Source organism: Hemiscyllium ocellatum, chromosome X, assembly GCF_020745735.1.
Source record: "Hemiscyllium ocellatum isolate sHemOce1 chromosome X, sHemOce1.pat.X.cur, whole genome shotgun sequence".
Classification (NCBI taxonomy): Eukaryota; Metazoa; Chordata; class Chondrichthyes; order Orectolobiformes; family Hemiscylliidae; genus Hemiscyllium; species Hemiscyllium ocellatum.
Genome location: NC_083453.1, coordinates 19,083,806 through 19,109,460, shown reverse-complemented (window position 1 = coordinate 19,109,460; position 25,655 = coordinate 19,083,806). Strand labels below are relative to the sequence as shown.

Below are 25,655 nucleotides of genomic sequence, written 5' to 3'. Positions count from 1 at the left end.
ATGGAAATGTAAAAGCTGAAAGTAGGTTGGAACAGCACACAATTGGAGGTTCCGCCTTTGGCCTACATGTCGGGGCTATCACAAGGATGTGTAAGATCACTGGCACTCTCCCTCACCTCAAGTTACTTCCTAAAGCAGCTAGCCCAGCCAAGTCCCATAATGCACCAGCCTCTCTGCAACTACGCCAGGAGGGTCACATCTCGTCCCAGAGGCCAAGTCCCATAATGCACCAGTCTCTCTGCAGCTATACCAGGGGTCACATCTCGTCCCAGACGCTTTAGTACGTAATCCAGGCCAATACTTCGGTGCTGCAGTGTCAGAGATGCGAACTTTCAGGAGGGGTGTTAAAGCAAGGCCTCTACCTGCCTCCCACAACTGCTCTCCTGGGCACTTCTCCCTGGCGTCCAGGCCGGTGTCAATCCCTCAACCATCAGACCTGATCAATTTAATCCTTAGGATTGTCTGTGGGATTGTACGGTGTGTAAATGGAACTGAACCTGCAACCTACAGCGGTGTGTCAGAGGTCTGGACCTAACCACATTGCAGTGCTTTGGCAGCCATTTTAACGTGGATCCCAGCCTACGATACACATAATAGTGTCACCACCTCATCATGGATGGCTCTGTGCTGTGTCTCATTACTCTGGCGATATAGCACTGACCTAATGTAGACACCAGGGGATTAACTGATGCCAATCCCTCAGTGCCAACTTCATCATTGCTTAAGCAATGGCACCCACTCCCTTAAAAACCAACCTCAGCGAGGATCCCGATTATAGTGAGTGGAGTGCAGAATGCACAAGGACACACATGGTAGAGGTCGCCATTGTCCCAGACGGCTACTCTCTTATGAGGGTGGTTTAAACCAGAGGGTCTAGGCAGCCGGAGGGGGGCGGGTGGGCAAGTTGAGAGGGCAGGGCCTTCATTCAACCTCGGCTGGTGGTGGCAACTGAACCTACGCTGTTGGCATCACTTGGCACCGCATGCCAGGTGCCCAACCGAGCTAACAAACCCCTCTCTTGGGACGGCATGCCCTGGGCATCATGCAAGTAAGGCAGTGGCTCAGACCACTGTTTGAAAGAAGAGTTGGTTAGATTAGATTCCCTACAGCATGGAAACAGGCCCTTCTGCCCAACAAGTCCACACTGACCCTCCGAAGAGTCACCCACCCAGACTCATTTTCCCTCCATTTCCCTCTGACTAATGCACCTAACACTACGGACAATTTAGCATGGCCAATTCACCCCGACCTGCACATCTTTGGACCGTGGGAGGAAACCCACACAGACACAGAGAACGTGCAAACTCCACACAGACGGTTGCCCCAGGCCGGGTCCCCTGGCGCTGTGGGGCAGCCGTGCCAACCACTGAGCCACCGTGCCGCCCCCAAGGCGGGAGGAGTCCGGTGTCGAGGGAGAACGGGACTTACCACCGTGAAGTTCTCAGGACCACATTCCTCCATCCGGTACCGACAGTCCTTCAGCATGTCCTCCAACTGATGGCTCGTCCGGTTGAACAACTCGTACATGCTGTAGGGGGTGCCGCCGCTCCTGACCGGGGGCGCCGGCTGGAATCCCGGATCCATGCCCTTGGTGTATCCCATCAGCGAGCCGGCCAAGGCCAAGTCCATGGAAGTGATCTTGGAGCGCCGGAAGCGGTTGAAGTTGCAGAGGGTCACCGCCGGGAAGAACAGGAAGGGGCTGTCCATCTCGTCGAGAGCCGTGATATGATGGTACTCCAGATAGTACATGACCCGGTCCATCACCTGGTACAGAAAGATGGCAAGGGAAGACAGGAACGCGCAGCCCCACAAGACTTGCCGGACCCCACAGCCTCCTTTCACAAAGATGTGGCCCATCCCATGCAGGTTGGAATTGGCAGCAAACTCAGCCAGGCTGACCCCAGTGGGCTGGTGGTCTTCCGCATGGCCATCCTCTTCAGAAAACTGCTCAAACCTCTCCTCCCTTCTCCTCTCCTCTGCTTTCTCATCGTCGGCAGCGAAAGAAATAGTGCAAAAGATCTGGACTGGCATCCTGAACCCGACAGGAAGCTGCTGTTGTAGATTCCAAAATTTGTTTTGTTTTAAAAAAAGAGTAGCAGTTCGTTTGCACAAATTGCAGGGGGAAAAAATGTTCTTCTTTCAAAATAAAGTGCAGATCTGAGGTAGAAAAATAGCTAAACTGGCACAATACAATTCCAAAAAAAAGGTAGGGAAGAAAACATACATTCTATGCTGCAGAAAGTTCAGAAGGCAATGGATATGAGCTCAAGCTATCTCTGTTGTACAATAAGTGCCAGTCAACTCCACTGACAAAGTGCTGTGTGTGATCGCATTGCCAGAGGACTGAAGCCAGGATGATGAGCAGACGCGGCCTGCTTAATAATTGATCAGGAGCCCGTCCCAACTCATGACAGGGAGGACTTTTGTCAGTGGGGGCTGCCGCCTGATCACTGAGTCCTGACCCACCCAGTCGATTGCAAGCACAGAAACTCTCATGACAACCCCAGCTAGACCTCTGACGCACACTCTCTTTCTAAACAAGCACTGCGAGGCATTTCTTATCTTCCAGCTATTAGCAGCGAGAGAGAGAAAGCAGCAGAGCAGGACGTGTTAAGAGAGAGAGAGAGAGAGAGAAAGCGAGTCTCTCATCATCGTTCCTACTCTTCCCTGCCTGGCTCAAAATAGCCTCAGCGAAAGAGTTCAATCTTTTTAATGAGTCAAAATTTGAAAGGTGATGGATCAGCCTCTCACTGCAATTGAGATTTATTGTCCTGCAATTGACTAATTTGACGGCCTTTTCATGGTGGGTGGGGAGACTGTGGGTTTTGAGTAATGAGTGCCCAAGTGCCAAGATCAAGCATATTAAAGAAACTTTATTGAAAGCAGCAGCTCAGCCAACAATTGAAGCGCTGCATTTGATTTAGACCGAGCTGTCAGCATCAATTACTAACTCACTCAGCCCGCACACGGGGGGTTTCCAATCCCGAACCCTGCTCCAAACGGAAAGTTCAGCCCAGAGTTCCCAACCACAGAAGCAGCACCTTCCTCACCTCCACCCAGCCCCGGGATCACACAGCTTTCACCCCTGAACGGGCCGGAATCGTGGCTGCATTGAAATGGCGCCACCTGCGGGGCAGTCCGCGGATCGGCCATTGGACTCGGGAGCCAACGACGGACTCGGGGAGTGATTTCAAAGCCCGAGGTGGATTCCGGGGTCGAGAGGGGGGTTGGCTTAGGAGGGGAGACTGAGTAGACTGGGGACGATGTTCGTTGGAATTCAGAAGGTGGTGGGTCTTATAGAAACATATAAAATTATGAAGGGAATAGACAAGATAGCGAGGATGATTCCACTGGTGGGTGAAACTAGGACAACAGGGTGTAACCTCAAGGTTAGAGGGAGCAGATTGAGGACTGAATTGAGAAGGAACCTCTACACCCAGAGGGTTGTGAATCTATGGAATTCCCTGACACTACTTCAGTAAATGACTTTTTTTTGAATTAAGTTATATGGTGAGTGGGTGGGTAAGTGGAGCTGAGGCTACGATAAGATTCCTTACAGTGTGGAAACAGGCCCTTCGGCCCAACAAGTCCATACTGGCCCACAACCCACCCATTCCCCTACATTTACCTAACACTACGGGCAATTTAGCGTGGCCAACTCACCTGACCCGCACATCTTTGGACTGTGGGAGGAAACCGGAGCACCCGGAGGAAACCCACGCAGACACGGGGAGAACGTGCAAACTCCACACAGTCAGTCGCCTGAGTCGGGAATTGAACCCGGGTCTCAGGCGCTGTGAGGCAGCAGTGCTAACCACTGTGCCGCCCAATAAGATTGGCCATGATCTTGGTGAATGGTGGAGCGGGCTCAAAGGGTTAGACGGCCTACTCCTGCTCCTTATTCTTATGTCATCCTTGATCCTGACAGACTGCAAACAACGCGCTTTGGAAATATAGAATACAGCAGTGGGCCATTCGGCCCGACGAGCCTCTTTCCCCAGTCAACCTGATCCTGGCCAATCATTCATCTGTTCCCACTTTCTCCCCAACACCCTTTGAACCCTGCAGCCCTAAGAACTATAGCCAATTCCTTCTTGGATACCTTCAAGGGGAGGAGATTCACTAGGTTGATTCCGGAGTTGATTCCGAGTCGCCTGATGAGGAGGGATCGTGTAAGACTGGGATTATATTCGTTGGAATTGAGAAGAATGGGGGGGGGGGGGGGGGAAATCTTATAGAGACAGATCAAATGATGAAGGGAATAGATCCGATCAAAGCAGGTAGGTGGGGCATCCCCTCAAAATAAAGGCGAGCAGGTTTAGGACGGAGTTAGGGAGGAACTTCTTCACCCCAAAGGGTTGTGAATCCGTGGAATTCCCTGCCCAGTGAAACAGTTGAGGCTACCTCACTGAATGGGCGGCACGGTGGCACAGTGGTTAGCACTGCTGCCTCACAGCGCCTGAGACCCGGGTTCAATTCCCGACTCAGGCGACTGACTGTGTGGAGTTTGCACGTTCTCCCCGTGTCTGCGTGGGTTTCCTCCTGGTGCTCCGGTTTCCTCCCACAATCCAAAGATGTGCGGGTCAGGTGAATTGGCCATGCTAAATTGCCCGTAGTGTTAGGTAAGGGGTAAATGTAGGGGTATGGGTGGGTTGCGCTTCGGCGGGTCAGTGTGGACTTGTTGGGCCGAAGGGTCTGTTTCCACACTGTAAGTAATCTAATCAAATGAATGGTTTTAAGATGAAGATAGATTTGTGAACAGGGAAGGAGTTAAGGGTGACGGTGAAAGGGTGGGTAAGTTGAACTGACCGTGATTTTAGTGGAGTGGGCTGGAGGGGGTCAGGTGGCCTACTCCTGCTCCTGTAACGGTTAGGCCTCAACCTGTCTCCTGTGGCAGAGAATTTCACAGGCTCGCCACTCTCTGGGCAAAAAACAACATTCTCCTTATCTCAGTCCTTTACCTTTAGTTGGTGACCCCTGGTTCAGGATTCCCTGGCAACATCCTCCCTGCATTTACTCTTCCTATTATAATACAACCAGAAATATTGACTCGGTTTCTCTCCCCATAGATGACGCTGTTAATTGTTTTGAGATTCCCACCCACCTTGCCCTCAGTTCCTGCATGGCTGCTGGTTCCTACAGGACAGACCTGCAGGAAAACTTGGAACTTTCGACTGGGAAGCGAGAAAGGGATAGAAAATGTGGAAATATAGACACATGATCTTAAAGATATAGGTGCTTCTTCCTTACTGGAGCAGTCAATCAGACTATGTTGCAAAGAAGGGAGCGATGCTAGCGTCCAACAGTGCACTGTTAAGTGCATCAAGAGTCATCTTTGATTTAAAGAATGGTTTCATGTGAAATTTACAGCAGAGAAACAGGCCATTTGGCCCAATTGGTCCATGATAGCGCTTATGTCCCACATGAGAATCCTTCCAACTCAACTTCCCACAAGAAGTGCAGCATGGTGGCTCAGTGGTTAACACTGCTGCCTCAGGGTCCCAGGTTCGATTCCAGCCTTGGGCGACTGTCTGTGTGGAGTTTGCACATTCTCCCCGTGTCTGCGTGGGTTTCCTCCTGGTGCTCCGGTTTCCTCCCACAATCCAAAGAGGTGCAGGTCAGGTGAATTGGCCACGCTAAATTGCCTACAGTGCATTAGTCAGAGGGGAAATGGGTCTGGGTGGGTTACTCTACAGAGGGTCGGTGTGGACTGGTTGGGCCGAAGGGCCTGTTTCCATACTGTAGGGAACCTAATCTAAAAAAAACAGTTTTCAGGATCATGAGTCTATGTTCCACTTCCTCCACATTCAGTTTCATGCTGTCTTGGTGAGTCCCACTGCCCACTGCCCAACATCGTCAGCTATCTGCTGTCACTGAGTCAATGATCGGCAGCCAAAATAAAGGAGGCCACAGCTTGAAAACACATTGCAGTTGTTGGAAGTTGGAACAAAGATAGAAATGGCAACAGGTCAGGGAGACAGAGAGTTCGGATCGATGGCCTGTGCTCAGAACTCTCATGAAAAGGTCACTGAACCCGGAACGTTAACTCTGTGTTTTTCTCTCTGCAGATGCTGCCAGACCTGCTGAGTTTCTCCAGCCACTTCTGTTTTCCTTTCTGATGGAAAGGTCACTGAACCCAAAACGTTAACTCTGTTTCTCTCTCTCTCTCTCTCTCTCTCCACAGATGCTGCCGAGTTTCTCCAGCAATTCCTGTTTACAATTTGACATAGTCTCCTATTCCGTTCTCCCTCACGTACTTACCTGGCATCTCTTTAAATACTACTCGCATTAACTATTCCCTGTGGTAGCAAATTCTATATTCCCACCACTCTCTGAGTAAAGAGGTTTCTGCTGAACTGAATGCTAATTTAATAGTGGTTAATTTATACCATTGCTAATTCCTTTTGGTGGTCAATGGTTTGTTCTCTCTCAAGAGCAGAAAGCTGCCTCTATGTTTGCCCTGACAAATCCCTCGATAACTTTAGAGATCTCTTTTGCATCACCCTCTGATCCTAAAGGATTTTGCCGGGTATGGAAGGTTTGAATTATAAGGACACATTAGATTAGATTAGATTAGATTCCCGACAGTGTGGAAACAGGCCCTTCGGCCCAACCAGTCCACACCGACCCTCTGAAGAGTAACCCACCCAGACCCATTTCCCTCTGACTAATGCACCAAACACTACGGGCAATTTAGCATGGCCAATTCACCTAACCTGCACATCGTTGGACAAGCTGGGACTTTTATTCACTGGAGCGCAGGAGGTTGAGAGGCACCCTTATAGAGATTTAGAAAATCATGAGGGGTATAAACTGAGTTATTGGCAGTTGTCATTTTCCTAGGATGGGAGATTTCAAGACTTGGAGCATGTTTTTAAGGTGAGAGGAGAGAGATTTTACAAAAGACATGAGGGGCAATTTGTTTACACAGAGGGTGGTTCATGAGTGGAATGAATTTCCTGAGGAAGTGGTGGATGTGGGTACATCTACAAGGTTAAAAAGACATTTGGATAAGGACATGAAGAGGAACGGTTTGGAGGGATATGGGCCAGGAGTAGGCAGGTGGGACTAGTTTAGTTTGGGGATTATGGTCAGCATGGACTGGTTGGGCCGAAGGGTCTGTTTCTGTGCTGTATGACTCTGAAGTGCCAGCCTATTCGGTCTTCCCTGACATAACCTTCTCAGTTCCAAGATCATGAATTTACAGTACACCTCCTCCACATTTAGTTTAATGTTCTCATGGTGAGGCCCACTGCCCACCACAATCAGGTATCTGCTCAGCTGGCAGTGATGCCAATGATCGGCAGTCAAAATAAAGGAGGTCACAACTTGAAAATGGCGCGAGCTAAACAGTACACAACTGTAAACAGAGAGAAAAGGGACAGTGAACATGATTATCCATGAGTGAATTTGACCTCTGGGTCACTCCGAGTATAAGAGCTAGGAGCAGGAGCAGGCCCTTCAGCCCCTTGCAACTACGCCCCCCATTCAACAGGATCATGGCTGATCTACCTCAACACCACCTTCCTGCCTCATCTCGATATCACTCAGTTTCCTCAGTGGCTCAAAACTCTGAGTCTTAAATGTATTTAACGATGGAACAGCCGTAATCCTCTGAGCAAGAGAATTCCAAAGACTCACAACCCTCCGCAAAGACTCCTCTCTCTCGGTCCCTAATCATGAGGCCGCGGCCCCTGTGTTCTAGATATTCCAGGCAGCAGGAGCAACTTGCTTGGTCAAGCACCACCTCCACCTCCCCCCCTCCTACCCCGCACCCCCCTTCCCCAAAGGACATGGTGCAACTCAGTGAGGTCACTTGGAAAGCTCAATGTTAAACCACGTTATTGACCTGGGTTTGATTCCAGCCTCAGGTGAGTGTCTGTGTGGCAGTGCTCTGGTTTCCTCCTACAGTCCAAAGATGTGCAGGTTCGGGTGAATTGGCCATGCTAAGTTGCCCATAGTGTCCAGGGATGCGTAAGTTAGGTGCATTAATCAGGGCTAAATGTCGGGGAATGGGTCTGGGTGGGTTACTTTTCGGAGGGTCGGTGTGGATTTGTTGGGCCGAAGGGTCTGCTTCTACACTGTGGGGATTCTACGAAGTCGAACTGAACCGAAAGAGGACTTGCATTTGTGTAGCGCCTGCCATGACTGTCGGCTGCCTCCAAAAGCGCTTCACGGGCGATGAAGCACCTTAACGCTGTTGTGACATAGGAAGCACAGCTGTCAACTCACACTCCCCGCAGGTGCGGGCTAATCCGGTTCTTTGGAAGTTGATGGAGAGGTCGAAATTCATCCGGAACACAGAGAAAAATGCCCCTTTCCTTCTTTGCCATGCACCAGAGCGCGTGGAGAGGGCCTTCGATTGACGTGTCAACGAAAAGGCAGCACCTCCCTCAGTACTGCGCTGGAGTCTCAGCCTGGAGCAGGGCTTGAATCCATTAGAATGCCCCAAACAGTGCCCCCTCCTGGACTGGAGAACACACGCAGATGTCAAGTCAACTTTGTCCTCCTGAAGTCAGAACAGTCCGGCTAAACATGGCCACCAGAAAGATGGATAATTGTGCCCAGTGAGAGTTGACACTTCCAGCACAGGAATGGGACAGCAAATTGGAAAAAGAACAGCGGAAGAGACGTGAAAAGAGATGACACGGTATTTAATCAAATTCCCTTGTTTCCTTTCTCTGAACAGCAGATAAATTGGCCCGCATTAAGTAAATCCACAAGGACAAAGTAAACAAGATAACATTCGATGGATGACTGATGTTAACAAAGTTCTGGGCTCTGCTGCACAGGAGATGTAGATCAGCAGAAAAAAGGCAAGTGATCTGGACTTTTGGAATGGAAAGTTGGGGGTAGGAAGTTCAAAGGAGGGACGTGGCTTCCTCTGTCCAGGGTGAAGCAACATAAGCAGATTTGGAGCATTAACCCTGGCAGGATATGGGGGGATCTGATTTCTTGTTCGATTTGGTGTTTTCAGGTAACCTGAGACAGCTCCTGTTAACAGACGATATGATGAATCATGGAAAAACGACAACAGGACTGCGCAATCAACGCTGCGCAAAACTCAGGGCAGAACGCTGGTGAAAAGTTGCAACGCTTCTTCACAATTTGAGGGGAACTCGTCTGGTTTGGCCACCCAGTGTTGCCGGGCAACGGAACGGGCCGCTTACTCTTCGGGTCAAGGCCTCACACTTTGAGGTCCACAAAGTCGGCATACTTCTTCACTGTTGGGGCTTTCATGCTGTTCAAAGCAACATCCTACCTTCTCAAGGACAATTCGGGATGGGGAACAGGTCCTGGCCTTGCCAGCAATGGTCATCGCCCACAGAGGGCAAAGCACAGACTCACAGAGATAGAGTCAGACAGCACGGAAACAGATCCTTCGGTCCAACCCGTCCATGCCGACCAGATATCCCTAACCTAATCTAATCCCATTTGCCAGCACCCGGCCCATATCCCTCTAAACCCTTCCTATTCATATACCCATCCAGATGCCTTTTAAATGTTGCAATTGTACCAGCCTCCACCACTTCCTCTGGCAGCTCATTCCATACACGTACCACCCTCTGTGTGAAAAAGTTACCCCTTCGGTCCCTTTCCCATCTCACCTTAAACCTATGCCCTCGAGTTCTGGAATATTTTATGATTGTCACCCACTTCAACCCCATCATCTTCAACCCTCACCATCCTCACCCCCTCATCCCCCTTCCCCCTCACCATCCCCACCCCCTCATCCCCCTTCCCCCTCACCATCCCCACCCCCTCGACCTCTCTTCCTCCTCACCATCCTCACCCCCTCACCATCCCCACCTCCTTCCCCCTCACCATCCCCACCCCCTCATCAGCCCCTTCCCCCTCACCATCCCCACCCCCTTCCCCCTCACCATCCCCACCCCCTCATCGCCCACTCACTATCCCCACCCCCTCATCGCCCCCTCACCATCCCCACCCCCTTCCCCCTCACCATCCCCACCCCCTCATCCCCCTTCCCCCTCACCATCCTCACCCCCTCATCCCCCTTCCCCCTCACCATCCTCACCCCCTCATCCCCCTTCCCCCTCACCATCCCCACCCCCTTGACCTCTCTTCCTCCTCACCAACCTCACCCCCTCACCATCCCCACCCCTTTCCCCCTCACCATCCCCACCCCCTCATCAGCCCCTTCCCCCTCACCATCCCCACCCCCTTCCCCCTCACCATCCCCACCCCCTCATCACCCCCTTCCCCCTCACCATCCCCACCCCCTCATCGCCCACTCACTATCCCCACCCCCTCATCGCCCCCTCACCATCCCCACCCTCTCATTACCCCCTCACCATCCCCACACCCTCATCGCCCCCTCACCATCCCCACCCTCTCATTACCCCCTCACCATCCCCACACCCTCACCGCCCCCTCACAATCCCCACCCCCTCATCACTCCCTTCCCCCCCATCCTCACCCCCTCATCGCCCCATCCTCGCTCACCATCCTCACCCCCTCATCAGCCCAGGAAAAAGATCTGGTTTTTTTTCACAACACCCTTCCCGTAGCAGGGAGACCGGAATTGAATGCAGTATTCCAAAAGTGATCTGAGTATTGTCCTAGTTTGGTCGAAAGAGCTGCAGTCCTTGATCAGACTGGAGAAAGTGAACAAGTAATGGACCATTATCGATGAGCTCACTGCGGGTATTCTGTTTACTAAATACACCCTCATAAAGTGTTGAAATGGAGGAGTTGGATTGGAATGGGCAAAGTTAAAAATCCCACAACACCAAGTTATCGTCTGACAGGTTCATTTGGAAGCACTAGCTTTCGGAGCGCTGCTGCTTCTGCAGGTAGCTGTCCCCACCCCTATCCTGGCCCCCACTCAGAGTGACCCCTTCTGGCCCCCTTGGCTTGGCAGAGGGTGGCACTGACCCAGGCTGTGGTACTTGTCAAATAGGGGAAGTTAATATCAGCGGGATGAATCGATGCCCTCTGTGCACCACCCATATGACCACCCACGGTTCCCTCAGGATTTGGACCAGCTGGGATTCCTCGCTTGAGCTACTAATCGGGTCATGCCCACGCGCAGCTTGGGAACGTACTGATGCTGAGAACGCGACTCCGTTAACCAGCCTCAGTTAACAAGGAATCAGACATGCTGTTCAGTTCAGGACGCTTGTTCGGAGCTCACCTGCCTCGCTTTCTCGCACGGGAACATTGACAAAATAAAAAGAGAGTCTGCCATCGATTTTTTTCTGTCATATGAACCTGTCAAATTGATGAACTCTACTTCTTTTCAGCTGACTGCAATGATTGAATGAATTTTTTAAAAAAAACATAAAATATTCCATGGTTTGCTTTACACGAATATAATGTACAGCAAGGGCTTCGCAAAAGGAAGCTGAATGCTTCATCAGTGCCCCTTCATCATCTGCTCTGATCAACGGCTGGCTTCTCATCCAGCAATGAGCATCTGCCTTCATAGTCATTCTCTGGCATCAGCCCATGTCGACATGTCAGTCAAGAACACACCACAGCACCTCTATTTCGTCCACAAAGACTCCCCCCACAGATGTACCACAGAAAACATTCGATCTGGATGGATCACAGCTTGGGACGGCAACTGCTCTGCCCAGGACTGTAACAAACTACAGAGAGTTGTGAACACAGCCCAGTCCATCACCCAAACCAACCTTCCATCCATTGGCTCCATCGACACTTCCCACTGCCTCGGGAAGACAGCCAACATCATCACAGACCCCTCCCACCCTGAGTAGACAGGCAGGAGGCTGGAAGAACACAGCAAGCCAGGAGGTGGAGATGTCAACGTTTCAGGTTAACCTTTCTTCAGGACCAGCCGAGGTTATACTCTTTTCCAGCCTCTGCTGGCGGGCAGAAGATGAAAGTTTGAACCGTCGATGAATAGCCAGGGGTATTAGAGTAGCTTTCCTACCCAGTGTGAAAACAGGCCCTGCGGCCCAGCCAGTCCACACCAACCCACTTCCCTCTGGCTAATTTAGCATGGCCAATTTATCTGACCCGCACAACTTTGGGCTATGGGAGGAAACCCACGCAGAGAGAATGTGCAAACTCCACACAGACGGTCGCCTGAGGCTGGAATCGAACCTGGGACCCCTGGTGCTGTGAGGCAGCAGTGCTAACCACTGAGCCACCATGCCAGCCCTAAAGCAAAGCCTATAGACCATGGGCACCCGCTGCAGGATGATGCCTCCATGAGCTACTTGCCGCTAAAATGGGCCAGTTGGCATATTAACCAGCAGGCAGGGCCCTGCTCCATAGGGCAGTCAGTCTGCCCACCGTCTTGTGGCATGCAAGGTACCCATCGGACAGTCAGCTTGGTGGCCAGGGAGTGTAGGCAGCCAAACACCTTCGCCCACTGCAGCCTCACCCAGCGTGTCTCAGATTGGGCTCTGGCTGCCACTTCAGGTTTGATCTCCTGCTTGGCTGCCTTTTACCCTCCCACCAGCTGAAACTGTGCCCGCTTGCTGGGCTAAAGGTTCAAGCATCTCATCGTCCCCGAAGGCTTCCAATCGGGCGGCTGCTTCTGTCAGGTTGGAGTAACTCCAGCTGTGCATCAGGAATTTATCGTGCAGGGGGGTAGTGAATTAGGTTATAGGGTGTAATAACTGATAGAAGAGAGTGATTGCTTAATAATAAAACACTATCAAGAGTCTCAATCTCTTTAAACCTCCACACAAAAAAGCTGCCCTCCCTTACTGTGTCCAGCCCTCAGTGCTTCACAGCATTTGACACAGAACCTCTGCTTTCTCAATCACTTCCCCAGTCCATACCTCCCATTGCACATTTGTTTCAAACCGCGTGTGATGTTGCAAGTCTGTCCTTTTCACGCTCTCTCCTCCTGCTCTGAGCTGCTTTGACACGTCTCGCAAAGTGCACGACCTATCGCACCCACGTGATTCAGGAAAGCTAACTAAAAAAAAACCGAAAGGACTGCGGGTGCTGGAAATCAGAAAGTAAATGCAGAAATGGCTGGAAAAGCGCAGCAGGTCTGGCAGCATCCGTGAAGAGAGAAATCAGAGCTAACCCTGAACAGGATTTGCCCGACCCGTCGCGTTAGCTCTGACTTCTCTCTTCACGGATGCTGCCAGACCCGCTGAGCTTTTCCAGCCATTTCTGCTTAAAGTGAAGTCACGTGACATCTCAAAGCCTGAGGCCTCCTCCCTTCCAATGCTTTATTTGCCACAACTGGGATTTCCAACATTATTTGAGTTGCTGGCAACTCTATTTTCTAATGTTACCTTGTGGAGGAAAAGCTGCATGGGATGGAATGGAGCCCAAATACCTAGAAAGCGGTAGAAAGTATTAGTAATGAGTTCACCTCAAACTCGGGAGGTGTGCTACTTTAAGAGAGCAGCAATCCAGCCTGGGAAACTGCTCCTCGTTGATTGGATGTACGCTTGGCTCAGCATACGTACCTCTGGATTACAGGAAAAGTTCCAATCAAAGACTTGAGCTGATAAGCTAGGCTGACACTCCTCTGCTGTACTGAGGGAGTGCTGCGCAATTGGAGGCACTGTCACAGAGTCATGGACATGGACAGCACAGAAACAAACCCTTCGGTCTAACTCGCCCATGCTGACCAGACATCCTAACCTAATCTAGTCCCATTCGCCAGCACCTGGCCCATATCCCTCCAAACCCTTCCTATTCATATACCCATCCAAATGCCTTTTAAATGTTGTAATTATACCCACCTCCACCACTTCCTCTGGCAGCTCATTCCATACACGTACCACCCTCTGTGTGAAAAAGTTGCCCCTCAGATCCCTTTTATATCTTTCCCCTCTCACCCTAAATCTATGCCCTCTAGTTCTGGACTCCCTCACCCGAGGGGGAAAAGACCTTGGCTATTTACCCTATCCATGCCCCTCATGATTTTATAAACCTCTATAAGGTCACTCCTCAGCGTCCGATGTTCCAGGGAAAACAGCCTCAGCCTGTTCAGCCTCTCCCTGTAGCTCAAATCCTCCAACCCTGGCAACATCCTTGTAAATCTTTTCTGAACCCTTTCAAGTTTCACAACATCTTTCCTGTAGCAGGGAGACCAGAGCTGAGTGCCATATTCCAAAAGTGACTGAGCCAATGTCCTGTACAGCCGCAACATGACCTCCCAACTCCTGTACTCAATACTCTGAGCAATAGCCTTTCAATAGGTTGACAAATAAAAGCCACATTTTCTCTTTCAGGTGAACATAAAAGATTGCAGGACACAATTTCAATGGAGAGCAAAGCTCAAAACATTAACTCAGTTTCTCTCTCTCTCCTCAGATACAACCAGACCTGTTGAGTTTCTCCAGTGTTCTCTGTGTCTGTCTGAGATTTCCAGTATCTGCAGGGTTTTGCTTTGATTTGAAACTCAGGTCACACTCTGGGCTGCGGTGGACCTGTGTAGTGTTAGACATTGCACATTGTGTCTAAGAGTGGTGCTGGAAAAACGCAGCAGGCCAGGCAGCATCCGAGGAGCAGGAGAATCGACGTTTCAGGCATGAGCCCTTCTTCAGGAAAGAAACGTCGATTCTCCTGCTCCTCGGATGTTGCCTGGCCTGCTGTGTTTTTCCAGCAACACTCTAGACTCTGGTTTCTAGCATCTGCAGTCCTCACTTTCTCCTAATCGCACATTGTGTCTCAATGTCTTAATTCAAAACAGTTTAATCATACAATTTGTCTTTTCATATGTTCCCTTGCCATTATAATTCAGACAAATCTGCTACCAGCCTGTGCACACCGAAAATGAAGCCTAACAGTTCACTTACTTACTTCAGAATGGAATCTTTTGAGCAATTTCTTAATCATGCAGAAGAAGTACTTGGTGTTTATTTATTATCGTCACAACCTCATTTGGTCCCATTGATTTGGACCTCATCCCAGTGCAGCAGCCTCCTGGCTGCGCAAACACAGATAGAGCGCTAACTTGGCCAAACAGCAAGGGATGCTGGGTCCATTGGCAACGTAAAGCTCTGAAGCCACAAAGCCCACACACCAGACCCAGTGCCAACACAGCAGCCAGGTGCTAATGACATTAGCATCATGGACAAAGGCAACAGGCATCCTGGACAGACATTCCCCCAACAATTTATCCACTCATCAAAGGAGAGCCTGGGCCACAAAGAAACTATAAGACCACAAGACATAGGAGCACAACTAACGCCATTCAGCCCATTGAGTCTGCTCTGCCATCCAATCATGGCTGATAAGTTTCTCAACCCTATTCTCCTGCTTTCTCCCCGTGACCCTTGATCCCCTTGATACTCAAGAACCTATCTAGCTCAGTCTTAAATGGGCGGAACGGTGGCACAGTGGTTAGCACTGCTGCCTCACAGCGCCAGAGATCTGGGTTCAATTCCCGCCTCAGGTGACTGACTGTGTGGAGTTTGCACGTTGTCTGCGTGGGTTTCCTCCGGGTGCTCCGGTTTCCTCCCACAATCACAAAGATGTGCGGGTCAGGTGAATTGGCCATGCTAAATTGCCTGTAGTGTTAGGTTAGGGGTATGGGTGGGTTGCACTTCGGTGGGTCGGTGTGGACTTGTTGGGCCGAAGGGCCTGTTTCCACACTGTAAGTAATCTAATCAAATATCCTCAATGACCTGGCCTTCCATGGCAATGAATTCCTCAGATTCACCAATCTCTGACTGAAGAAGTTTCTCCTTATCTCTGTTCTAAAAGGTCTTCCCTTTACTCTCAGGCTCTGCCTTCGGGTCCTCATCTCTTCCTACCAATCTTCCCAATGTCCACTCTGTCTTATGGTATTCGTAGTGATTTGACCACTTCAGTGTTGTGGGGACACCTGAGCAAACACATTTGGAACACTCCGGTCAGAGTGGTAGGAATTGTTTTAAGGAGAGACGCCAGGATGGAAAAGCCCCAGAAGGGGCATTCTTAATGCAAGCAAGTGGTAAATTCAGCAACGACGCCACATGGTAGGCAGGAAGAATTGGAGAGTCTGCTGATCAGCAAGAGCAAGCCACTGCAGCAGTCTCTGGCCAGCGTGACCATGGAGCAGGAGCTGTGGTCACTGAAATAACTCTACAGTGTCCCATCACCCTTTACTTACACCCACCCAGCTCCCTCACAGCCAAAGTGAACCGGACCTGTGACCCTCCTGTCAGCCGGGACTCCCTGATTAACAGCCCCAACTCATACTCTCTGGTGTGCACTGGGCTGATCGCGTTACAATCACTCCGGCCAGCACCATTGTCTTTGGTTCTGGTACCTAGACAGAAAGCCCCAAGGTCAGTCATTATTCCTGCTAATGAGTAGGTGATATAACTGATGACTCAAACAGCCTTAGGCCATAGAAACATCAGAAGGGTTAGAATTTGAAGGGGTGGACACAGATACAAGACTCACTTTCGAAAAGGAATGAGCTAACTACTTCAAGGAGCAGAACAAAAAATATAAACCACTGGGAAATGGGGAAAGGAGACTGGGACTCACTCTTTGAAAGAGCCAGGGCAGACCAGATGGGCTGAGTGGCTGTAATATTTACGAATCCATGATGTCAGCCTGTTTGAACAATGTGCCGATGTCAGGGAAAGGTCCCAGAGATCACAGCACAGCCGGTAATGTCAGCGACGGCTTCACGTCAACGCCAAAGCTCTCCTAAGACGTCGGCACTGTTTCCCTCACTGACTAGGCCCCAGGCCTCCATCACGACCAACGGTGGGCTCACTGACCCAAAGCCAGTGACAATCATCGCAGCTTCACATTGTTCTGCTGAGGACAAGCACCCGGGGAAGCGATGGCCTTGCGGTATTATCACTGGGCTGTTAACCCAAAAGAGCCACATGATGTTCTGAGGGCCTGTGTTCGAATCCCACGTTGGTAGGTGTGGAATTTGGATTCAATTAAAAAAAAAATCTGGAATCTAATGATTAAACAGGAGTCCTTCAAGGAAGGGAACTGCTGTCCTTACCTGGTCTGGCCTATGTGTGACTCCAGACCCACAGCAATGTGGTGTGCTCCCTGGAGTAGGCATTAAATGCTGGCCGAGCCAGTGATTCCCTCGGGCGATTCTTTTAAAAAATGGAACAGGCACCCATCACAAGCAGGGCAACATCCCTGCTGGATGTTACAAGATAAATGCTATCTTGTTTGTAACTCTTCCTCATCAGATCGTATTGATTTGACAGAACAGTTACAGTGTCACCTCCATTGGAGACGATACAGTGAAGGGAATCGAGGACAGGGGGCAGGATATGGGAGCTCTCAGTTCGGACTGAGCTGGGGGAAGAACGTCTCCGCTCAAAGGGTTGTGAGTCTGGGGAGTGTTGCTGAACAAAGAGACCTTTGGAGAGCAGGTTCATAGCTCCTTGAAAAGGAATCGAGGACAGGGGAGCAGGAGAGTCTCAGGATATCCAAAGGGATGTTGAATAAATTAGACAGAGGAATCGAGGGATGGGAAAGTGAAGTCAAGTCAGAAGACCAGCCATGGTCATATTGAATGTAGACAGGCAGGAGGCTGGAAGAACCCAGCCAGCCAGGCAGCATCAGGAGGTAGGGAAGTCGATGCTTTGGGTGGAACGCTCCTTCAGGACTGAAGAGGGGTTAATACCCGAAACGTCAACTTCTCCACCTCCCGATGCTGCCTGGCTGGTTCTTCCAGCCTCCTGCCTATCTACCTTGGATTCCAGCATCTGCAGGTTTCTTTTTTGTCTCTAACCAACCATGGTCGTATTGAATGGCGGAGTAGTGCTGACGGGCAGAATGGCCTGCTCCTGTTCCTTGATTCTGAGTGAGGTATAATGATGGCCTGTGCTTCCTGGGCGCCCCGTGTGTGACATTTTGCCAGTGTGTATGTCATAGAGTCATAGAGATGTACAGCACAGAAACAGACCCTTCGGTCCAACCTGTCCATGCCGACCAGATATCCCAACCCAACCTGTCAGCACCTGGCCCATATCCCTCCAAACCCTTCCTATTCATATACCCATCCAAATGCCCTTTAAATGTTGCAATTGTACCAGCCTCCACCACTTCCTCTGGCAGCTCATTCCATACATGTACCACCCTCTGCGTGAAAATGTTGCCCCTTAGATCTGGCTTAGAAAGAATGGAAATGAAGAGACATTTCTTTAGCCAGAGAGTGGTGGGCCTGTGGAATTCATTGCCACGGAACGCAGTGGAAACCGGGACTTTAAATGTCTTCAAGGCAGAGATTGACAAATTCTTAGCCTCGCAAGGAATTAAGGGATAAGGGGAGAGTGTGGGTAAGTGGAATTGAAACACCTATCAGCCATGATTAAATGGCGGAGTGGCCTCGATGGGCCGAATGGTCTTGCTTCCACTCCTATGTCTTATGGTCTTATGGTCTCTTTTATATCTTTCCCCTCTCACCCTAAACTAATGCCCTCTAGTTCTGGACTCCCCCCACCCCAAGGAAAAGACTTTGTCTATTAAACCTATCCATGCCCCTCATGATTTTATAAACCTCTATAAGGTCACCCCTCAGCCTCTGACGCTCCAGGGAAAACAGCCCCAGCCTGTTCAGCCTCTCCCTGTAGCTCAAACCCTCCAACCCTGGCAACATCCTTGTAAGTCATTTCTGAATCCGTTCAAGTTTCGCAACATCTTTTCGATAGGAAGGAGACCAGAATTGCACACAATATTCCTACAGTGGCCTAACCAATATCCTGTACAGCCGCAACATGACCTCCCAACTCCTGTACTCAATACTCTGACCAATAAAGGAAAGCATACCAAACGCCTTCTTCACTATCCTATCTACCTGCGACTCCACTTTCAAGGAGCTATGAACCTCCACTCCAAGGACTCTTTGTTCAGCAACACTCCCTAGGACCTTACCATTAAGTGTATAAGTCCTGCTAAGATTTGCTTTCCTAAAGTGCAGCACCTCGCAGTTATCTGAATTAAACTCTATCTGCCACTTCTCAGCCCATTGGCCCATCTGATCCAGAGCCCGTGGGCCAGATGTTTCTCGGTGTTAGCTCCTCCTCGGCTAACGGGCATTTCCCTGGGACAGGCACAAGTACTGGGAGTTGGCACTCTCAATATCTGCCCTCTGACCTTCCCACCGACTGCCGTCTCTGTGCAGGTCAGAGAAGGGGACCTCAGAGAGTACCGTTTGGCACAAACTACCCATCTGCCCATTGGCAGCCAAAAGGCAGCCACAGAAGTGGGAGGCCAGTTCCTATCGGGTGCCAATGATTGGAGCATTCGGGAGAAATCAAATGCAGGGGGAGGGGGGTCCCTCACCATGCCTCCAGTCAGTGGTGATAATGCCAGGGCTTTGAATCAAATACCTGATCTGGAAATACACTGTGCGATCAATCCGAGCGCGTAAACAAATCGAAATCAAAGTTACTCAAGTAAAGTCAAACTGGGCCAACATCACTTTTATTTCCCCTGTAGTAAAGCAACATGCTTCATTTTTTTTTAAACAAGACCAGGACTGTTACAAAAATTGTAGCTAACCGTGTTATGGGATTTAATTCATTAGAATTGCTTTTGACGTTTCTGCATTAGGCAAAGCAGCCTGGGGTGAGTACTCCTTTGAAATATGGCTGCTGTTATTTTATGAATTCATAATAAGAATTTATCAGGATCAAATCAAAACTTAATTGGATAAGTGACATTTACACCACGCTTTATAGATCTGGCTGCTATTTTTAGCTGTTTTGATTTAACTACAGGTGTCAGTGCTGTCTCCTGTACATTTTATCCATGGGATGCAGCAACACACATGAATCTTCAGAACACCTTCGAAATAATATCACATTCCTGTTAATTATGTTCTCAGCCATGATAAATACCAGAGCGACACAAACATTTACTGGTCCTCGTGGGCTGTGCTATACATCAAGTGTTTAATGAAAGTCTGTTGCCAGCAGGATTTCAGACATGTTCAAAATTTGCCCCTTATCCTTTAATTGCCTTCGTTTCGATGTTTTGTTTGGGTAATTGCAGTCTGTGGTTTTCATTCCATGATTTTCCGCTCAGGATGCAGAAGGATTACTGTCCGTGCTCTTTATGTAGAATCCCTCTTTTGTGGGAACAGGCCCTCCCAACCCTCGGAAGAGTATCCCCACCCAGACCCATTCCCCCCTGACTCATGCACTCAATCCACACACCCCTGAACACCATGGGCAATTTCAGCGTGGCCAATTCACCATCTTTGGATTGTGGGAGGAAACCGGAGCACCCGGAGAAAACCCACGCAGACACGGGGAGAATGTGCAAACTCCACACAGACAGTTGCCCGAGGCTGGTATTGAACCTGGGACCCTGGCGCTGTGAGGCAGCACTGCTAACCACTGAGCCACCGTGCCGCCCAAAAAATTGCTGGCCGTCCGAGTCACCCATGGTGGCAAGCCAGTAGGTACAGATGCCAATCCCAAACAAATGATCAGGAGGAGATGGTGATGTGGTAATGGCTTTGGACCAGCGGAATGTAATAAATGTGGAATTTAAATCTCAACTTCCCCGGAAGCTGACACTGTTTTTTGTCTCTTCGAAAATCCGTCTGGTTCACTAATGCCCTTGAGGGAAGGGAATCTGCCATCCGTACCCGGTCTGGCCTACTTGTGACTCCAGACCTTGCAGCAACGTGCCTGATTCTTAACCACCCTCCGAAATGACTGAGCAAGTCGCTCAGTTCAAGGGGCACTTAGGGACGGGGGAACAACTGCTCATCTGGTGCTCATGTAGCACGAACGAAATGTTTCAAAACTTCAACATGGTGGCTCCGTGAGGATTAGGGCCTGGGCTAACCATCCAGGGGCAAAGGGATGTCGGAAGGAGGAAGTCCCAAGGTGTGGTGAGGGAAATGCTTGGGCCCCATCAAGAACGGAATCGAGAGCGTGGTGCTGGAAAAGCACAGCCGGTCAGGCAGCATCCGAGGAGCAGGAGAGTCGATGTTTCGGGCATAAGCCCCTCATCAGGAATGAGGCTGCCCATCAAGAACAGGTGAGCAACAACTGTGTGTTATTGAGACAGGGATGTTGAGAGAGAGAGAGAGAGAGAGAGAAAACAAAGAGAAAGAGAGAAAGAAAGAGAGCGAAAACAAGAAAGAGAGAAACAGAAAAAGAGAGAGAAATAAATATACATACGCCAACGAACAAATAAATAAATAGATGGGCATGTGATGAGGTGGGTGGTAGTAATGACACTGTCAGGAGGAGAGAGGGAGATTTGCGTGCTCCAGGATTGGAACCGAAAAAATTCCTCGCAAACTTGAAGAAGGAAAAGAAGAATCAGAGAACAAGAGTTGATGATCGACTCCAATCCGAGGACTTGAACACACATACCAGGCCGGGGAGACCGTCTTTCGGGTGACATGGCAGCCCAAGGCCCTTCCTGCTCTCTCAGCTGCACGTCCGAATAGTGCCGCGGGGGGGTTTTTACGGAGAGTCATTCTTGGCCGCATCACGAAGAACAAGCCGTCTGCTTTTATTGCCTTCTTGTTTATGGGAGCGATTGACTGCTGTGTTGACTCCATTGCAGATATTCCATTGGTTGCAAAGCACCATGGGATACCCCGAGTCTACTTTCAAATCTCTTGACACTGTCACTGCACACTGCCAATGGAGCACTCTTCCCTGTATCTGTCTGTCGGGCATGATAGAGGGCAATAAATCACTTCCCCTGAGTTCTCTCAACCTTTCTCGCCCCTCCTCGCACTCTATCCGAGTCCAAAGTTTTCAAGAATTGCTGAAACGTTGAAGAATTGCAATGGTGTTCGACATAAATTTGTGGACCTCATGTCCATGAGTATAAGTCACCTGAAACTCCAGAACTCATTAGTCCACTAACTTACACCTTGTTCTCTAGCTAATTGATTTTCCAGCATCTTATAATAGGTCCACAATGTTCTTCAGCTGCGCATGATAAGGAACGTAGCACTAAAATTCCTGTCTCGTTTTCCTTCTTTACCTCAAAGAGCTCCACTAATTGGGGCACGTTCCCCTCCTTTGTCTGAAGAATCGCCTGCAATCTCTCACAATTATCATTCCTTTTCAAACATGACAATTGAAGGTGATGAAACTGTGTCTTTTCACAATTCCCAATGGAAGTATGGGTGCTCAGTCAAAAGTCTGGTTGAAGATTTGTAGCTCGGGTGTCCGTTGTTGTGGTTCTGTTCGCCGAGCTGGAAGTTTTTGCTGCAAACGTTTCGCTCCCTGGCTAGGGAACATCATCAGTGCTGTTGGAGCCTCCTGTGAAGCGCTGCTTTGATGTGTCTTCCGGTATTTATAAGAACAAACCACTATAAATACCGGAAGAAACATCAAAGCAGCGCTTCACAGGAGGGTCCAATAGCACTGATGTTCCCTAGCCAGGGAACGAAACGTTTGCAGCAAAAACTTCCAGCTCGGCGAGCAGAACCACAACAACGGTGCTCAGTCATTCAAAATTGAGGTCAGTGCATCATTTGGATATCAGGAAAATCATGGCACTTGGGGGCAAGGTGGGAAATGGGGTGATGGTGGTAAATCATGTACGTTCTAAACCCCGCTCCCTCATTCCTATCCTTTCTGAGAAAAGACAAGAACATCCAGCCTATCGAAACTCACACACACTCAAACTTTGCTGCATTTTGAATAACAGCTGGGGTCTCCATTTCTCTAATAATCTAAGCATTCGTCAATCTCTGGGGTGACAAAAGCCCTAAGGCTGACTGATTTCCTGGTGGTCTCTGTGACCTCGGGTCTGCCTTCCCTGCTTTATTGCAAAGGGGAGCCTGCTTGATTCCTTTCCTGATCAAAGTGTTCACCAGAAAGCCATCACGCTAATCATTTCAAACCAGCTTTCATTTTCTTATATTCTTAATAAAAATAACTCAATCTCCAGTTCCTTCACTTCAAGGAAAACCTCAAGGGCGAGGTGAATATTAATTGCAGCAGGCTTCCCTGTGTCTGCCTTTTCAAAAACATTATTTCTTACGAGGTCCTAAAAATAATTGAAAGACAATCTTAAATAATTGAAGGAGCTTATAATATTTAATGGCTCTTTACACATATACACACTCTCACACACACACTCTCTCACACAGACACATTCTCTCTCTCTATCACACACATACTCTCTCTCACTCACACACAGTCTCTGTCAAATGTACACTCTCTCTCACACACACACATTCTTTCTGTCACACGCATGCACACACACGTGCACACACACACTCTCTCTCACACACACACACTCTCTCTCTCTCTCTCACACACACATACACATAGACTCTCTCTCTATCACACATATACACCCTCCCTCTCACACACACACAAACACTCTCTCTCACACACATTCTCACACAGACATACATTCTCTCTCACGCACACATACAATTCTCTGTCTCACACTCTCCCACACACTCTCTCATACACACACACACACACTCTCTCTCTCACACACACACACACTCTTCCTCACACACACACTCTCTCTCTCTCACCCACACATACAATTCTCTGTCTCACACTCTCCCACACACTCTCATACACACACTCTCTCTCTCACACATACACACACTCTCACTCACACATACACACTCTCACTCTCTCTCTCTCACACACACACGCACACTCTCTCACACACGCACACTCACTCTCTCTCTCTTCCACTCTCTCTCTCACACACACACTCTCTCTTGCACACACACACACACACACACACACACTCCCTCTCTCTCACACACACTGACACACTCTCTCTCTCACACACACACACACACACTCTCTTTCTCACACACACTCTCTCTCTTCCACTCTCTCTCTCACACACACACTCTCTCTCTCTCACACACACACACACACTCTCTCTCACACACACACACTCTCTCACACACACCCACACACACCCACATCTCTCTCCATCTCACACACACACTCTCTCTCTTCCACTCTGTCTCTCTCTCTCTCACACACACACTCTCTCTCACACACACACACACACACACTCTCTCTCTCACACACACACACTCTCTCCCACACACACACATACACCCACATCTCTCTCCATCTCACACACACACTCTCTCTCTTCCACTCTGTCTCTCTCACACACACACACAGAGTCACACACACACACAATATTGAGGATTTTTAATGTTCGAAGCTGTCATTCTGAAAAGGTAAAATGACATTGAATATGGGGCAGTGGGGTCAGAATCAAGTTCACCTCAGCAGCATCCTGCATCCCATTCCCCGCGGTTGCCAAAAGGTTAATAGTCTTTGTCCCTATTCACTGCTGAGCTGCCAAGGTTCGCCACTCCAGTTATCGAAGGCAGCTCCATTTCTGGCCTTTGAAGGGAATTCGATAGCTGCACGATTCCCTTGTCTCTTCGAAGGTGACCTAAGCCGAGGCCTTTGTCAGCGATTCTCATGGCAGGACTGAGAGGCATGCAGTCACTGAGGTACTTCTGCGCCAACTCACTGCCTTGCATTACACAGTGGCCTCAAAATATCTGAACCTGCAGCTTTTTCTGTGTAAATGTATATACAAACAAGAGGGGATGACTGGCTCATAGGAGGGAGCAGGTGAGGGGTTGCTTCGGAAGGAATATGCAGACTCACACAGGGACTTGTAGGGACATGAGGCAGAATCATCAGGCCATACAGCACGGAAACAGACCCTTCAGTCCACTCGTCCATGCCGCCCAGTTATCCTAACCTAATCTAGTCCCACCTGCCAGCACTTGGCCCATATCCCTCCAAACCCTTCCTATTCATATACCCATCCAGAAGCCTTTTAAATGCTGTAATTATACCAGCCTCCACCACTTCCTCTGGCAGCTCATTCCAGACACATACCACCCTCTGCGTGAAAACGTTGCCCCTCAGGACCCTTTTATATCTTTCCCCTCTCACCTTAAACCTATTCCCTCTAGTTTTGGACTCCCCCACTGCAGGGAAATGACCTTGTCTGTTTGTCCTATCCGTGCCCCTCATGATTTTATAAACCTCTATAAGGTCACCCCTCAGCCTCCGATGCTCCAGGGAAAACAGCCCCAGCCTGTTCAGCCTCTCCCTATAGCTCAAACCCTTAACATCCTTGTGAATTTTTTCTGAACCCTTTCACAACATCCTTCCTATAGCAGGGAGACCAGAATTGCACACACATCCAAAAATGTCCTGTACAGCTGCAGTGTGACCTTTCAACTCCTATATTCAACACACTGATCAATCAAGGCAAGTGGACTAAACACCTTCTTCACTATCCTAGCTAACCATGACTCCACTTTCACGGAGCTATGTACTTGCACCTCTCGGTCTCTCTGTTTGACAACACTCCCCAGGGCCCATCAGGGTGGCATAGTGAGCACCACTGCCTCACAGCGCCAGGGACCTGGGTTCGATCCCAGCCTTGGGTGACTGTCTGTGTCGGGTTTGCATGTTCTTCCCTGTATGGGTTTCCTCCTGCAGTCCAAAGATGTGCAGGTTAGGGTGGATTGGCCATGGGAAGTGCAGGATGGGGTGGGATGCTCTTCAGAGGGTCAGTGTTAACTCAGTGGGTAGAATGGCCTGCTCCCACACTGCAGAGGTTCGATGATTAAGTGTAGAAGTCCTGTCCTGATCTGCCTTTCCAAGATGCAATAGCTCACATTTTATCTGAATTAGACGCCATCTGCCACTCTTTGGCCCATTGGCCCACCTGATCAAAGTCAATTAAAGCCAATGAAATTCAGAAGGGCATCC

At 49.6% G+C, this 25,655-nt stretch overlaps 1 protein-coding gene across 3 annotated transcripts in view; it reads right to left on the bottom strand.

The window, feature by feature from the left end:
• Nucleotides 1-25,655, bottom strand: part of asic1b (acid-sensing (proton-gated) ion channel 1b) — a 912,521-nt gene that overhangs the window by 348,805 nt on the left and 538,061 nt on the right. Inside the window, exon 1 of one of the 3 annotated variants that reach the window (XM_060820898.1) lies at nucleotides 1,429-2,031. The exons of the other annotated variants lie outside the window; for them this stretch is intronic. Coding sequence (XP_060676881.1) covers nucleotides 1,429-2,031 — 603 coding nt within the window. Of the gene's footprint in view, nucleotides 1-1,428; nucleotides 2,032-25,655 lie in introns of those variants that run through there. 3 annotated transcript variants of the gene reach the window in all.